The sequence below is a fragment of the Quercus lobata genome, chromosome 10, assembly GCF_001633185.2.
Source record: "Quercus lobata isolate SW786 chromosome 10, ValleyOak3.0 Primary Assembly, whole genome shotgun sequence".
Lineage (NCBI taxonomy): Eukaryota > Viridiplantae > Streptophyta > Magnoliopsida > Fagales > Fagaceae > Quercus > Quercus lobata.
In genome coordinates this window covers 31,738,474-31,756,141 of record NC_044913.1, presented here as the reverse complement: position 1 = coordinate 31,756,141, position 17,668 = coordinate 31,738,474, and the positions used below count along the sequence as shown (strand labels likewise).

The 17,668-nt window shown below is 35.5% G+C and overlaps 1 protein-coding gene across 1 annotated transcript; it reads left to right on the top strand.

The window, feature by feature from the left end:
- Nucleotides 1–551: 551 nt before the first annotated feature.
- On the top strand, nucleotides 552–16,186 carry LOC115963622 (extra-large guanine nucleotide-binding protein 3-like). The gene is made up of 8 exons (XM_031082700.1): nucleotides 552–1,736; nucleotides 1,825–1,962; nucleotides 4,270–4,374; nucleotides 4,488–4,673; nucleotides 7,727–7,901; nucleotides 10,009–10,244; nucleotides 14,896–15,065; nucleotides 15,172–16,186. Exons 1-8 carry the CDS (start codon nucleotides 705–707, stop codon nucleotides 15,752–15,754), a joined length of 2,625 nt encoding a protein of 874 aa, XP_030938560.1. The 5' UTR covers nucleotides 552–704; the 3' UTR covers nucleotides 15,755–16,186.
- The last annotated feature ends 1,482 nt before the right edge of the window (nucleotides 16,187–17,668 follow it).

Below are 17,668 nucleotides of genomic sequence, written 5' to 3'. Positions count from 1 at the left end.
TTTTTTTTGGACAAACAAATATTTAACTATTTTTTCGAATATACACAGAATAAGAAGTTATTATGAAAAAAGATTCTATAAAAGTGGCTCAAAATGTTAATAAGAGATTTTGAATTTAAAAACTTTTAAAAGTGATAAGACTCTAGTGTATTTTTGAGTGTATTAATTTAGTGTTCTTTTCTCTCATATTAACTGTATAAATTTTATAACAAAAATTAATTAGAGAGAGCATCACGTTATTATACAACTCGAAGGCAGAATTTAAACCACAAACTTCTTGAACTAGAACCAGAACAAAAGAATTGAGTTAACTGAACAACCACAAAGTGAATTGAGTTAACTGAACACCAACACCCCCAATGTTTATGAATTCTAGTAATCCGAATTTACGGCATAGCAGTTACTTGCTTCAAGTCCAAGGAACCCTTCAAATCTAACGGAATCCTAACCCTTCAAACCGTACTTGACTGACGTCTTCCGTTAGTCTGTCAACTCTGTTTACTTTTCCGCCCCACTCTCTCACACACACACACACACACACACACACACACACACTGCAGCACAGAGAGGAAGAAGCCATTTCCACCAACTCAACTCTCTCTCTCTCTCTCTCTCTCTCTTGACAGAAAAAAGGAAAATCTTTTCATTGATTTTTTTTTTCCCCTAGTTCAACTGTCGCGAACTTTTCTCGGGAACCAAACAAGATGGCGCCAGAGTCATCAGCAACAGAAGATGATGGAAAAGCTTGGGAAGATGCTCTGAGAAAGATGCTACCAGCAGGTGCGCCATTGCCAGACGAAGAGCACCTCGATTACTCAATAGCCGTCGAATACCAGGGTCCTCCAGTTCCTTACCAAGTCCCTAAGGTTGATCCCCTTGACCTCGATTCCATTCCTGTTCTCTCTTCTACGGTCTCTACTGTTTCGGACCTTTCCTTGATCCCGGTCGCCATGCCGATCCATCCGAAGCACAACAGGTTCAATCGAATCAGAAATGGAAATGGAAATGGAGTTGGAGTAGGAGGTTATAGCAGGGAGCTCAAAACTCCCGAAGAAAGACATAGATTCTCTCCTGCTTCTGCTTCGGCTTCAAGAACTCAATTCGAGCTACAGAGCAGCAACGAAGAAGTACATGAATTCACGAACGGAATCAGAGAGGTTGAAGACTCGGAGGAGCCAAACGTGAACGGAGAAGGAAAACGAGCTCCGGTGGTGACATTCAACACGCCAAGGGATTCGGAGGAGGACGAATCGGACGCGTACTCTAGCGCCGCCGAATTCCCCGTAGGATCGCGAGGCGAGAAGGAGAAATGGTGGTCAAGGAAGCGAGGAGTGTGTTGTAGGTGTGGGAAAGGGAATAGGTTGAAAGAGAGAGAGCTGTGTGTGGTTTGTGATGCTAAGTACTGTAGTAACTGTGTGTTAAAGGCGATGGGGTCGATGCCGGAGGGGAGAAAGTGTGTGAGTTGTATTGGGCAGCCGATTGATGAGGCGAGGCGAGGCGGGTTGGGAAAGAGTTCAAGGATTTTGACAAAGGTTTGTAGTCCATTGGAGGTTAAGCAGATAATGAAGGCAGAGAGGGAGTGTGCCTCCAACCAATTAAGGCCGGAACAGTTGGTTGTGAATGGGAGGCAGTTGCGGCAGGAGGAATTGGCGGAGATTCTCGGGTGTTCTATGGCGCCGCAGAAGTTGAAGCCCGGGAAGTATTGGTATGATAAGGATTCTGGCCTTTGGGGAAAGGTGAATATGTTCACTTTTTTTTTTTTTGTTTTCTTTGTTATTTAGTTCATTCATGTTTGTGTTTTTATGCTTTCAATTTGGATTGCAGGAGGGGGAGAAGCCTGATCGGATAATAAGTTCCAAATTGAATGTTGGGGGTAAGCTTAAGCAGACTGCGAGTAATGGGAGCACCAAAGTTTACATTAATGGCCGTGAGATCACCAAGATTGAGCTCAGAGTGTTGAAGGTATGTAACTCCACAGCTTCCTGATTTGGTACAATTTATTTTCAGTATCTTGAAAATGGGATTGTTTGAAAAAGCTATATGAAAAAAAATGAAGTTTGAAAGAACTGTACTTTGGGAAAGTGTGATTTGGTAATGCAATACCAGAATTTTTGTTACAATAGAGTCATTCATTTAGAATATAGACCAAATGTCTGGCCATGTGGAGTCCCGTCCGTTAGCATGAATATTGTTAAAAGAGATTCATACAGATGCATCAAAAGTGCTAATCATATCACACGGTAATAAGGAACAACCGTACCTTTAAAGGTTTTCATACCACTTACTAGATGGAGTTGTTTCATTTTATAATATGAGAAAGGTCATCTATAACTTAACTCCTGACACTATTTGGTCAGCTTGGAATCCATACCTTTTGATTTAGTCCTACCCCTTGAGAATTTGTTGTTACCACTCCCAGCTGTTTTACTGTGTTGGCCTTTTTGGGTATGAGTTGTAAATAGTTGTTGCATCTTAGGGGCTTAAAAACATGCAAAAGTTACTTATCAAAGCCCCCAAAAAAGAAAAAATGAAAAAGCAAAAGTTCAAGTTTTTGAAGAGACAGTAGAAACAATGCAATGAGATACATTTGTTCCAATCCCAATGTCATCAAACCTAATGTGAGAGGTTACTTATAAAAAAAAAAAAACCTAATATGAGAGGTTTAAAGGCCAAGGAATTCAGAAGACCAAAGGGTCAATGTGGAACAATTGGAAAATTTACTTGGAAAATACTTAGCAAATCAGGTTGACTTGCGTTACTTACCAAAAAAGGGACTTGAATTTCTTTGTGGAAGTAATCTTGCCTTGAGAGTGGCATAAAGGGGAATTTATAGTGTTTGACATAGATGTCAGAGGCGAGGTCATATCTGAAAGATGCTACTTGTAATTACTTATTAAAGTTGTGATTAACAATTTTCAGTTGCCACTAGATTATGTTTGGTAGGGAAAGCCTTAAAAGTCCAGCCAATGACCATTTGCCCCCATCTTTTTCCTTAGGTTACTCTCTAAGAGAGAGAGAGAGAGAGAGAGAGAGAGAGAGAGAGAGAGATCCAAACACATTCCCATAGGGAACATTAGAATATCAAAGCGAATTCATATGAAGCGTTATCTGCCTTTTGACAAGTTTTAAAATTGCAAATTAAACCAATCTACAAGAATATTAAAGTCAAACTCCCTAAGTGCTCTCTGCAACTAGGTACATTAATTTTTCTCATGATTTGTTTGGAATCAGTAAGATGTCCATATGCTTGCATTCATCATCTCCTTTTCCAATTGACAAGCTTGATACCATTTGTCAGTTTTCTGCACTTCCATTTATAAGCAAGGGCATATGCACTTCATTAAATCAGGACTTCTACCACTGTTAATATGTTACCTGAATCTCTCTGCTACGTCTCCCATATAATCTGGATGATTCATAGGAAAATAGATGTCAGTTTCTGCATAAATTTTCTGTAAATCACCATTTTGATCATTTAAACCAGCAGATCAATGCGTATGGAGGGGCACTTAGAGCCATATGCTGTAAATAAGGGTCTCTCTCTGTCTTCTTGAGAGTATTCAATATTATAAAATATGTTACAAATTAAGGGGGCAAACTTGCAAGTTTCTGTTTATATCTATGGGCCATTTTATATTCACTGGAAGTTCAAGACATATATAACACAAAATATAAGGTCTATTTGCAGAACTTACTTATAAAAAAAGAAGGGCTATTTGTGGAATCATGTTGAAATTTTATAACTTTGTCTTTTCCTCTTTCTGTTCGTTCCAGTTTCATTCCATCCTTGTATACTGCTATGTGGAGCTTTAATAATTTTTTAGTAATCCGGAATTTATGATGCATATTTGCTGATTTGTGAGTTATTCTTTTTTATTTATATATATATATATATATATATATTTTTTTTTTTTTGTGAGTTATGCTTTTCCTCCTCCTGTATTTTAAATCTATCCCGCTTCTAATCTCGACTGGCCCTTAAAGTTGTACTCATTTCACCCAAGTATATATTGTAAATAATTTCCTTATATGTCTGATAAATTCAAGCTATCATTCATATTTCCCAACTGCTAAATCTGTCAAAGCTGATTATACAATAGTCTAATGTAAAACCCCCCCTTTTTTTTCCTTTTATAAAATTTATTGGAGATTTAAGTGCTCTTTGTTGAAGTAGTTTCTTGATATCTTCTTGGTGGATACAATTCTGCTTAAGCTTTGGTGTTATTGCCTTTTAAACTTGATTTTGAGTGTTTTTGATTTTCATTTCAGTTGGCCAATGTACAGTGCCCCCGGGATACCCATTTTTGGGTGTATGATGATGGAACTTATGAGGAAGAAGGTCAAAATAACATAAAGGGGAATATATGGGGAAAGGTTCTCTCATATCCATGAATAATATATATCTCTTGTCAGGTTCAAGTTTCAAATTCAAGAAATGGATTTGAGTTGGTTTTTTATACAGTTGCAGTTTGGTTTTTGGTAGGCAGGCGTCCACTCGTTTCATTTGCTCGTTACTTTCATTGCCTGTTCCACCTGGTAATCCTCATGAGGTGAAAGAAGATCCAGCCGTTATTTCAGGTAGGTCTGTGCCTGAATATTTGGAGCAGGGAAGAATTCAGAAACTTATGTTATTTGGGTTGGAAGGATCTGGAACCGGCACCATCTTCAAGCAGGTATATTACATATATTACTGCTTTCAGGAATAAATGGGGAAAAAAGTACTGCTTTTGTGCTAACTTTAAGATTATGTATGTGATAAAATTTGTTCACATATTTTTCCTTTGGTGCTGATGTTAATATGCATATTAATTTTTAATGATTCCATTCTTTCATGTCTCAAGCTTCCCCACCCCCCACCACACAACCCCCCCCGGGTCTGCACAGGAACACACAATACCCCAAAAAAAAGAAGGTCTAATTAGGCACTTGTGAGTGTTGTTTCGTACTTTCGATTCTATTTTTATTCCTCACAGACATGCTTTTTAAAGTGATTGTTTCTTAAAATATAGGTATTGGTTGAAATAAGTCAAGAATTCATTATTTGATAATTATATTGATGCAACTAAATCAAAAACCATACCAGTTTTCTGGCTATGGAGTAAAGGATGGAAAAAAGTACTATTTACCTACAATTTGCCCTCATAGTTATGTACAGTTTTTCTTATTTTGGCATTCTTTTTTTTTTTTTTTTTTAAATTTTAAAAATTTAAAATTTTGAGTTTGTCTTTGTTACCTTTTAATTATACAAATTCCATGCAAAAGGGTAGTGGATTTGTTAGATTGCTGGAAAGGAAGGTTTGGAAACTATCATAATAGGAGCATATGGGAGGCAATCCCTTCATGTATCATGCAGTGTGTTAGGAGTTGGAGAGAGAAATGCTTGATGCTTTGAAAATTGTGAGTCCTTGGTTTTGGATTTGAAAATGGTGGAAAATGTGGTACTAAAGACATTATGACTATAGCTACATAGCTACCATGGGCTTTCTTTTTATGACTTACTTGAAGTACAAGATATTATTACGTTTTCTTAATTTGTACTTATTTTTTTCTGTTGGCGTATCTCATGTATACTTCCTGTGTACTTGGGTTTCCCTTAGCACTTATTTAATAAAATTATTTTATATAAAAAAAAGGACTAATAAGATCTTAATATATTTGGAATGAAGTGAAAATATATTGAGATGCTTTGAATTAAAAGAATGGATGGTTAACATATTTAAAATGACAATATAATTTTAACTCAAATGCAATATTTATAATTTATACTTTTCTAGGAAAATATTAGAGAAAATTTATGAATGGTTCAATCGTGCCTTTTAGGGAAGCAGTTATGGAGTTTCACTCAGGAGGATGACCATCTATGGAGGTAGTTGGTGGTTGTAAATATGGGGCATGAAGCAGGCCTTGGACTTTGAATCTAGTCCTCATTACACATGATTTGGGGCTTTGGAAGGCTATTAGAGGAGGGTGAAACTTTTTCAAGATATTTTGGAGTCAAAGTGGGGATGGTAGAAGAATTAGGTTTGCTTGGTTTACTGATAGACATCTGGCATCTTTATTTCTAGAGTTATTCCAGTTAGCTGTCAACAAAGACTACGTCGATCACTTGCTTTTGCATTCTCCAGTCGCAAGGGAGATATGGGATGATATATTTGTAATCTTGAGTTTAATGGGTAAGAAATGTCCTTTGATTTTGGTGACGAAGACTGTATTCTATCAGGAAAAGGGCCTTGAATTTGGTATCAGTGAGTCTGATGTGGCAGATTTGGAGGACGAGGAATAGGACCTGTAAGGGGCAAGAGTTTTCTCTAGAGATATTGCAATCTCATCTTATAGCGTCTCTTTTCTTTTGGATGTCTTGGATGAAGGCAGACCAACACCTGTTATTTTATAGATTCATTGGATTCTTGATCTAGAGGGGAACTTATGGGTAAAAACCCAATATACTATGTTTGTCCCCTTTGTATTTTATTACAATTTTTTATGAATAGAAATGATTATACTTGTGTATATATACATGTGTGTGTGTTTTATATACAAGGTTGTCACAATAACTATAAAAAAAGGGTCATATTCTATTCCATTGTTCCGATGAAACATCTGATATGGAAGATAAGAATCCTCTCTTTCCTCTTGCTTTTCCATCCTTCTTCCAAACCAAGTCTTGGATTATTCTAAAATGGACATGCATTTGACAAGCCTATTGGCAATCAAAAAGTATTTCTCTTTAACAGAGGGTAAGAAAAGAAAAGAGATATTGGAGATTGTGTACTCTTCAACAATTTGTTTATGTGGTAGTGATATTTTGTTGGGCATACACGTGGATGAAGTCCCACATTGAATAATAATGAGAAGAGTGAATAATATAAACATAGATGGACCCAAACTCATAGGTTTAAGCTTTTGGGTTAAGTGGTGTTCCTATGTGTTATTTTAACCTCTAAATTGGACTTTCCCCATGGTGTTCAGCAGAGCCCATGGTGGTGTGAGGCAAGGTGGTAAGGTGTTCAAGGTCTCTTCTGCAGTTGGAGCAGGGCCAGAGCAAGCCTAAAAGGCCCACAAAAACAATATTAGAAAAAGGCCCAACAAAGATGTAATGCTAATGTTGCAAGATCAGGGTATGGTGTGAGACCCATGAACATGGAAATGCAGGTCAGTTCCCATGTATGAGCATGTTGGGTTGACATGTGGTTCTCATGGATGGTGTACAAGAGACCCATGTATGACGTGCTAGTGAATGAAAAAGCTTGTAAGGCAAGGGGGAGCTAGTAGGACTTGAAGACTCATGTGGGGGAGATTTTTGGGTATATACATTTGAGTGAAGTCCCACATTGAATGATAATGAGAAACACAAGTGATTAATATAACATAGTTGGGCCCAAACTCAAAGGCTCAAGCTTTTGGGTTAAGTGGTGTCGCTATGTTTTATATTATCCTCTCAATTGCAGTCTGCCCAACATATTCTTTGATTCTCTCTTTGGTAGAAGTGATTGAAAAAGGAGGGATGAAGTGGGGATGAAGGAGAAATTGAGAGGAAGTTATCTTCTCCTTATGAGAGGAGGTTATCTTCTCCTCATGTAGTTTAGCAAAATGTTGATCTGCTTTGCTATCTAAATATTTGATTGTTCAATTCAATTGCATGATTTCTTTGCATAGCACTAATTCATTTTTTAATCTTTATTATATTTCTTTTAATGCTCAGAATTTCTGTTCTTTTCATGAACAGGCCAAGTTTTTGTATGGGTACTTCACTCCAGAAGAGAAGCAGAATATCAAGCTGATGATTCAAAGCAATATGTACAAGTATCTTGGTATATTACTTGAGGGCCGAGAGCAATTTGAAGAGGAAGTATTGATGGAGAAAACAACTACTTCTTTGAAGACTGAAGAGTCTGCCCCAGGTCTAAATTTTACTTTGTGACTCATTTCATGTCCATTTTATGGTGGAGATATTGTTCGTTGATTAAGTCAAAGCATCACTCACTCTCATGTGATTTCTTTTTTGGTGCCCTTCATGCTCTGTCCTTTTCAGATTCAAGATCCTTATGGTTGCTTTAAATTATATTTTTACATAGCATAGGAAATTATATTTTGTTCATTGCTCTATAAGAAAGCTTTTGGGAGCAAACAGATTTGTTCCTTTCTCTATTCAGATGGCATAAGTTGAGAATAGCTTAACAAGCAAAGAATGGTACATTGTTTTAACATCCAAAAAATTTATAATGGCATCTCCTCTAAATCATAAACAAGGGAAAAAGAAAAGGAAGGGGGGGGGTGGGTTGGGGGTGTTACACCTAGCCATTTTATTTTAGGCTCCCTTCTACCACATTTGACTGCTTTAACTTGAATTAAATTGTCACTAATGCATCAAGTTTCATTTGGTAGACTGGAATCTGGTACACTCTCCTAACAAGTATGGTGGATTGGGGGTTAGGGAATTGACCACTTTTAACCAAGCTTTGCTTGGTAAGTGGTTATGCATTTTATTGAGGATGATTGTCTTTGAAGACTAGTTATTGGTGTAAAATATAGCAAAGCTAGGGGTGATTGAATTTTTAAAGAGGTAAGGAAACCTTATGGGTGTAGTCCTTGGAGAGGTATTAGAGGGGTTGGGAGGAATTTGCTGCTTTCCTTTTTTTTTTTTTTTTGTGGTAAGGGATGGTCAGAGAATCTGATTTTGACATGATTTGCAGTGCGGAGAACTGGCTTTGAAGAATTTACTTCTTGATTTTTTTGATAGCTAAGAATAAAGATGCTTGTCTTCTTGGGCTCTAGGGGGATGATAGGTATGTTTTTGGAATCATGGATTCTTTGAGCTTTCCTGTATTGGAGTTGGAACTGGTTGATTTTTGTATGCACTTGTTGTGCTCCAATATTTCAGTTGCTGGTGGAATTGATTGTATGAGATGGAAGTTGAACCATAATGGAAAATTTATGGTTTTCTCTTACAATGAAGCCTTAAAAGGATCTAAGAAATTTCCTTGGAAGAGTATTTGGTGTTAACACATTTTATTTCCCATAAAAAAACAAGAGTATTTGGTGTAGCAAAGTCCCTAAAAAAAGTGTTTTGCTTCTTTTTTTCTTAATGTAATATTAACCTTGTAAATTGGTGTTGAAGAGCCTTGTACCTTAACTAGTTGGCACCTCTTGGTGTTTCCAATACATCCAAGTTTCAAATCTTCCCTCCCCTGTTGCGACTATAAAAAAGAAAGAAGAAAAAAACCTTGTAAATTGGTGTTGGTTGTCTGTGTAATATTGAATCCATTGATAAACTATTGCTACACTGCTATTTTGCAAGTGAATTATGGTCTTTTGTAGTTTCTGCCTTTGGAAGTTTTTGGGTGATGCCATAGAAGGTGATAAATATCTACCTCAGTTTCCAATGGTTTTTTGGTCAGCATAAAAATACCAATGGAATGTGACTTCCATTTGCTGTATATGGACCTACTGAAAGACACTGACTTGTTTGGTTCAAAATTAAGCAACACTCAAATCCTAGTTCCAGGTTAGTAAGTATAGTTGGTGAGGTTCTAAAATGACCGGTCAATATAAAAAGGTTACGAAAAGGATAATTTCTCAAAGTATACCTTGGACCTACTGAAAGAGACCGGCATCTGAGGTGCAAAATAAGTAAGATTCACGTCAAGTGTCAGGTTAAGTAATTATGATTGTGAACCTGATGATCCAAGAAGATATAGGAGACTGGGTGGGAAGATGATATCTGACTTAGTGACAAAGTTTTTGATATATCAATTTTTTTCTGTTTCAGACCTTCATTCTTGGTGTTAAAGACTGTTGGAGTTAGCTTGATATGGTCTCAGTTTTATGTCTAACATGTCATAAATTTAATGGAAGCTCTTGATACCTTACTCTTTGTTCTTGATGTCAAAGAAGTCCTCTATATATTGAAATGAAAATAAATAAAGGTTACATGTACCTAGAAGTTTTATGGCTCTTTGGGAAGAATGAACTAAGCAGTTAACTGTGTTATGAATTTACGTGAAACAGGACCTGATGAAAGCAATGCATGCATCTATTCAATCAACCAAAGGTTCAAGCATTTTTCTGATTGGTTACTGGATATTGTGGCTACGGGAGACTTGGATGCTTTCTTCCCAGCTGCTACACGTGAATATGCTCCAATTGTAGATGAAGTTTGGAGGGATCCTGCCATTCAGGAAACATTCAAGAGAAGAGAGGAATTGCATTGTCTTCCTGATGTTGCTAAATATTTCTTAGATCGGGTATGCCTCAACTATGTTTTCTTCACTTGTTTTTCTGTGAAGCATATACCAGTTAATTCGGGATGTTTCTGTTGCATTCTCCTGGCTTTTTCTATGCTCCACTAATAGATACTTAGGCAGCCTCTATTTTTTCCTTCTTTGCATTTCTGTTTGCAGTTAATTCATTGCTAAAGTCAATTCCTTTATGTCTTTCTTTTCTCATTTTGATTTGTCATGTTTCCTTGATCACATAGAATTAAATTAGTGCCATGCACGGATTAATAAGAAAAATCATATGTAAACTAAGAAAATATTTCAATGATATAATTGAAATTGGACAATAAAATAGATAATAAAAATAAAAGAACAAAATTATTTTATGTTACTTGGTAAAAACATATAGTAAAAAACAAACTTTTATTAAAATAAAAATTATAAATGTTATTACTATAATAAAGAAGAAACTCCTTTTATAAATTTCGTGAAGATTTTGGTATATAGTTTAATATATTTATTTTAAATTTCTTGAAACTTTGATTAGAGTTTTAATTAGAGCAAGCTATGTTAATAAATTTAATATACTTATAGTGCATCAAATAGTGAAAGTACATCATACAGTGTGTAGCTCTTAAATTGAGCTACATAGTGCAAGCCCGATGCGTAAGACTCAACTTTTAATTTAAAAAAAAAAACTATGGGTAGATAATTGAAATAATATAAAATAAATTATGAAACTTCTCTTAAATATTTAGAGACTTTGGGTTAAGCGGAGTAGTTTTTCTAAATTTCACTAAACTCTAGCTCAACACTTTCACTTCAAGCAAACTATGTTAATAATTCTAATTTACTTATGATACTCTATATGTCAAAAGCATGTTGTACCACATCTAACACTAGTATTGAGCCACTTGGTGGAACTACAATTTGGAGGATGCAATATTTGTTGTCTATTATTACATCGGAAGATGCACAACTTAATTTATAACCATATGTAAATTAAAGAAAGTATTTCAATCATGGAATTAATATTGAATAATAAAATAGATACTAAAAATAAAAAACAAAAATGACTTAAATTTACATGACGAAAGTAAAATGTGTAAGGCCAAGTTTTTATAAAAAATCAAAAAATTATTTTGATTATAAAATACTTTAACATTAATAATGAAGCTCTTTATAAATTTATTGAAATGTTTTTAGAATTTGGTTTTAATTGGATAGTATTTTATATTTTTTAAAGAACTTTGGTGATAGAGTTGCAGCAGAAACTCTTTTACTTATAAAAAAAATAAAATTTGGTTATAGAGTTTCACGTGAAGTAAATTATGTTAAAAATTTTGATGTGAATATAATGAGTTGCATGGTGAATGTATATCATACAATTTGTAATACTTATATTGAGTCACATAGTGTAAGTATAACATATAAAAACCAACTTATATTATTATAATAATAAAAATTATGGTAGATTGTTAAAATAATATAAAATAAATAATGATATATATATATATATATATTTTTTTTGTTGTATTTCTAGAATCTTTGATTGTAGAATTTTAAGCGCCGTGGTATTTTTTAAACCTTTTGATGTATTTAAATTGCATCACAGTACATAAGGAGAAACAATGAAAAAAAAAAAAGCAATAAAAAAAGGATAGGCATCCACTTGACGCAATCATATGGTATAGAACACAATTTTTATTTTATAGTATATAATATGATTTTTTTGGACATGAACCTATATAATACATAATTTTATCGTGAATTTTTTGGTGGCAATAACTATTATAATATAATTTCACGACTTTCATTTAGTGTATCTGGTCTTATAATTTTACATGGAAGGATTTTTTTTTTTTTTTTTTTTTTTTTTTTTGTGTTTATAGGGACAGAGTAAAATTACGCTTGCCCCCCTTAACAGTATCATTGATCATTTTAAAGGCCATAAAAAAATTTATAGATCTAAAATCTAAAACAAAATTAACAAGCCCAAAAAAATTGGCCCAAGATTAAAAATTACCAATAGTAAAACTAAAAAAAATTAAACTCAATCAGCCAATTTTACCCAAAACAAACAACTCGGAACTTCAAAATGTTGAGTTCCCTTCTCATAAATGATTGCATTATAATCTATTAAGAAACAATGATTTTGTGCTTTTGTCTTTGTTGACAGTTTGTTAATACTAAATGGATCCTTATTTGGAGTTTCATAATGATTTTCCCCCTAACTCTATGTCTTGGCTCCATCCGTGTGTGTTTAGAAAGGATTTAGACACAACTTATGTGAATAATGTTACCTTTAGTTAATATTGGCATATTTAAGGTGTTAATTGAAACGAGTTAAAAAGTTTACGATTTTAGTTGAAACATTTTAAAATTTAAGGCTTGATTTGAAGCAATTGCAAATTATAGGGATTTTTGTAATTTACCCAAGTCCTAATAAAAGGTAACCACTTGATGCAAGAAGAGTAAAGCCATTTAGCACAATTACGGATTCTTGGACCTAGCTTATATATATATAATATTGCAGATTCCAGTGCAGCTTGTTAAAGTTTCATAGCTTTCCTGAATTGGTTTTTCTCCTAATCATTTTTTACTTTGTCTCTCATGTGATGCAAATGTGATGAACTTAAAAAGTCGTCCTTTATAATATAGTCTGTGATCAAATTGCATCTCTTTTCCTCATAAACAAGAGACAAAGGATGAGGTCTTAGGTTCATTTTTATATGGCGCATGAGTTTTTTGTTTACACGTTAGGAAAAAACTATTTTTCATTGAAAGAAAAAATACTAAAGCATATTTGGCGAGGGTGTGGTTATCTCTGAAGACAGGTTATTAGCATAAAGTATGGAGAAGCCAGGGGACAGTGGACTTTATAGTCAATGAGAAGTACCTGTAGATGTAATGTACTGAGTAGTAAGGGTGGGTTCAGAGATGTTGTCAGGTTTCATACTTGTTGTGGCTGGGGATGGTAGAAGAGTACATTTTTGACATGATGCGTGGTGTAGAGACTGGATTTTGTTTTGAAGAACATTGTTCCAGTTTGCACTTGATAGTAGAAGACAGATTCTTTTGTGCACTCTTATTTGAATTTTATGGAAGATGTTTTGGGGGGTGGTGTTTGGGGACCCATTCGTGGAACTGTCATTTGGTTTGTGCTTGGCATGATTTGCAAAAGTTATGGTCTTTCATGTCCTGTTTCTAGGTGATTGATCTGCTTTTTGGTTCCTTTGGGGATTTTTGTACCTTATATTCCTTCATTGTCAAATAATTAGGAACAGTTTTAGATTTCATTGTTTTTCAAAATTGCAATTACTAGTTTTGGCCAGGAAATCAGGCTAACTACATAAGACTCTGGCAACATAATATATTTAGAATTAATTATAGTCATAAAAATTGTTAATGATATATATTATTAGTGATGAAGATAGCTTAATAAGTCTGTTGGCATTATGGTTGAAAGTGAGGTACATGCCATTTGGTTTAGGGTTCAAAGTGTGCTCATGTTGACATTTCTCATAATTTTGTTTAATTTGGCCAGTATACGTACATATACACATCATATGTGTGTGTATATTGTTTAATAGACAGATTGATGTAAACATGGCATTAGCTTAGTGCCTTTAGCAATTAGCCACATGGGCCAGGTTCAGGTTGTATGTTGACAATATGTCAATATCATGAACCAATTGATTCACTAAAACTATTCCCGTTTGATGCTTTTCTGGCGGGTTGAAGAGCACAAACCAAAATAGGCCCTAGAAAGTCAATTGGTTAACGACCAATTGGCAGGGTTTAGGGTTTAGGTGATACAGACCAATGAGTTCTAATGCCAAAATTGATGCAAGACAAATCAAAAAAGATGCAAAAAAATTGAAGGAAAAAAAGAAAAAAACCTAGGAATACCTAAGCTTGCTTGGAGTCAACACTATTTAAGAAAGAACAATCTAGTAAGAACCTAGGGTTGGATGGAGTTGGTGCCAAACCCTTGGATAAGCTCCAAGAGAAATTTTGTTCATCATAAACTTGCCTCCCTAGGAGAACAATAGCAAACTTATTTTACTAGTAAAGTTAAACCCTAATTCTAATGAACCTATAAAAATACAATTGAGTTTAAACAAAGCTAAATTAGAATAAAATTTCCTTCATGCTTCCCACATCATTAGGGCTAGGGAAAAAAAGTGTGCTGTAAAAGCAAAGAGGCAGCTTATCTTACCTAGTAATTGAAAATTTGTAGAAAGGATTTAGCAATAATTTCTATGTTGGAATTACAGATTCATACATACTATAATATATATTGTAAATATCTTAATTTAGGATGCTCTAAGCCTTAGCATGTAACCAGATTACTGTATTTTGATGTAATCAAACTAGACTATTTTATCAGGTTACATCTGTCATAACATTTATATTTTGGTTTGTCATGGAAATCAATAGATTGGATAAGGTTCTTCTCTCTCATGCCTCCAGATGAGGCAATTGCTTTCGATCTGATTTTTAGTTTTTATTTTTTATTTATTATCTATGTTATGGTCTAGGATGTGTGGTTCCTCTCACCAATTGACTAAGATGATTTAATGAAAGTTGAGCATGCTTGAATTGCCTCATTTTTCTTTGTTCACACAACTAGTTTTTAATATCTCAATTGACATTACTGTTTTTCTATTTACAGGTTATAGAGATATCAAGCAATGAGTATGAACCTTCAGACAAGGACATTTTATTTGCAGAGGGAGTCACCCAGAGCAATGGTCTTGCCTTCATGGAATTCTCATTTGATGACAGAAGCCCCATGTCTGAGACATACAATGAGAACTTCGAATGCGCACCTCCCTTAACTAAGTAAAACCTCCATTCTTTTCTCCTACTACATATTGTTGCATCTGTTTGTACAAATTTTCTTGCAGTGCTAAAACTACTTTCTATTGTCTCCTCTTTTGGGTCACAGATACCAACTAATTCGCATAAATTCTAAGGGACTGCATGATGGTTGCAAATGGTTGGAAATGTTTGAAGACGTGAGGGCAGTGATATTTTGTGTTTCCTTGAGCGACTATGATCAGATGTGGGCCCATGGTACTGGTCCTTTTCATAATAAAATGCTTGCAAGCAGAGATTTGTTTGAGAGTTTGGTGAGGCACCCTTGTTTCAAAGACACCCCTTTTGTGCTCCTGCTGAACAAATACGATGCCTTTGAAAACAAGATAAACCAGGTTCCTTTGTCAACTTGTGAATGGTTCAGAGACTTCAGCCCTGTGAAGCCTCATCACAATAGTCAGTCCCTGGCACATCAGGCATACTACTACGTGGCAGTCAAATTTAAGGAGCTATATACTTCCATAAGCGGGCGGAAGTTATTCGCGTGCCAGACACGAGGTTGGGAGCGTACATCAGTTGATGAGGCATTCAAGTATATAAGGGAGGTCCTCAAGTGGGATGAAGAAAAGGATGAAAATATGTATGGAATTGCTGGAGATGATTCATTTTACAGTACAGAAATGAGTTCCTCTCCATATATTAGGCAGGAATGAATCTCTTTTTTGTTTAGCTTGGGTGAGCCAGCAGTTTGAAATGAATGAACGAGGACCTACTTTCCATTTCCCATACTTTTTGCTGCTCTGAATATTTGGTAGATATTTAGTGCTTAACATGACATGATGGAGTAAAGGAAGTGAGGTCCATATGGCTGTAAATGTGCTGTGAGCTGGTAAGTTCAGGATTGTTGAGTACTTCAAAATTAGCTTGATCTGATTTGCAAGATTGTAAATTTTTGGCATAATTTGCTTGCCTGTATAGTATAGATTGTTCAACATGAATAAGTTTTCCTAAGTAAATTTGTTATATTTGTTGTAAATGAAGAAATTCCCTTTTCTCATTACACCTTCATTCTGGAACTCACCAACAATAAATTTCAATGATATGCTTGGCAACTCACCTTTGAGTTGTCTTATTGGACTGGATGAGATATATTTTTGGTTTTTGTAAAGTATAGTTATATTATTACAAATGTTAAACTCGGCTTAGTTATGTATGTTCAAAAATTTTGAGAGCCGGTGAAAGTGAAGCCAAGCCATGCTTGAAGTTTATCTTATCTCAATTTTGTACCCAATGCAAAAGAATTGCTTTTATGGTGTCTATGAGAGGTCGTTGGTATGTAGCCTTACCTCAATTTTGGAGAGGCCAATTGCTGAACCTGAACTGAGACACAGCATGGGTGGAGGGCAATTGTCATCATATAGGTCTAACCTCTCTATTTCTTAATAGATTACCACATGAAATCAGTTGTATTGGCTACTTCTGTTTGGATGTGGAGTAAATATAATTACTCTAGCATGACTTCTGTTATATCTTGTAATCCCGGATGACGTAGTCTTGATTTGCTCGATTTTGCCCGAAACTTTATTTAGAGATTGATGCAAACGTGCGTGCAGAGTTATTGAGTGGCGAACGCAGGCAGAAAGAGATTTTCTAAATTCTAGCAATTCGGCTGGTTAACCAAATGATCTCGCAACAGCTATAGGCCTGGCTCAGCTTTATGAAGCTCATGATACTTCTTTATGACCAAGTCTCGCGCCAATTCCACCACCAAGCTAAGGGTTCCTCCAAATGGTAGGGATGAAGATCTGAAAAGCCCTCCCATGGTGGTTTGGCGAATGTCTCTTGCACAATGATTTAAACAAAGACGCAACAAGGCCTTTGCTACAGTAGCAATGAAAAAGTTTTAACGCATGCCCACTTTGCAAAAATCTCTTACTTTTTTTTTTTTTTGAAAGGGAACAGAGATTTCATTGCTTCACGAAATTGGCATACAACAGGAAAGACAAAGAGGAAAACGGACCCAAAAGGCCTAACCTACAGGCGCAGGGCCAGCAAACCAAAACAACCAAAGCACAACTAAAATGAACCAGCTAGCTAAGCAACTAAACAAAAAAACAATCCTGTTGAACACCCTTTTCAAGAAGACAAAACAAACAAACAAAGGAAAGCCCAAGGTTCCAAAAGCACCAAAGTGCAGACAAGATCAAGCATCAATTGCAGGACCCAAGTTGACTGGCTTGCATAGGCGTTTAGAAGCCCGAATGGTCTCTTCCTCTGAAGCTTCAGTCGCTCTCCAACGCTTTGCTCCAAATTTCAGCATTTGCGCGAGAGTTTGGTCATCACTGGCTTTCCCTTTTGCACGAGCTACTTTTTTCAGATTGCCTTTGCCTAAAATTTGTTTTCCTTTTCCTTGAGCTTTGGCCTGAAAAATAACACCAACAGGGGCAACCAAGGCCGCATTCAACAGCTCAGTTTTTCTTTCTCATTTGTTTCTGATGGAGCTTTTGTACTCGGGCTTCCCTGCAAGAAGGAGCCTTTTGGGCTTTGTGAAGCAAGGCTTTTTGGCCCATGAGAGAAAGAGTCATCAGTTGGGAGCTGCCTTAGCTGATCACGTGATGTCTCAAGGA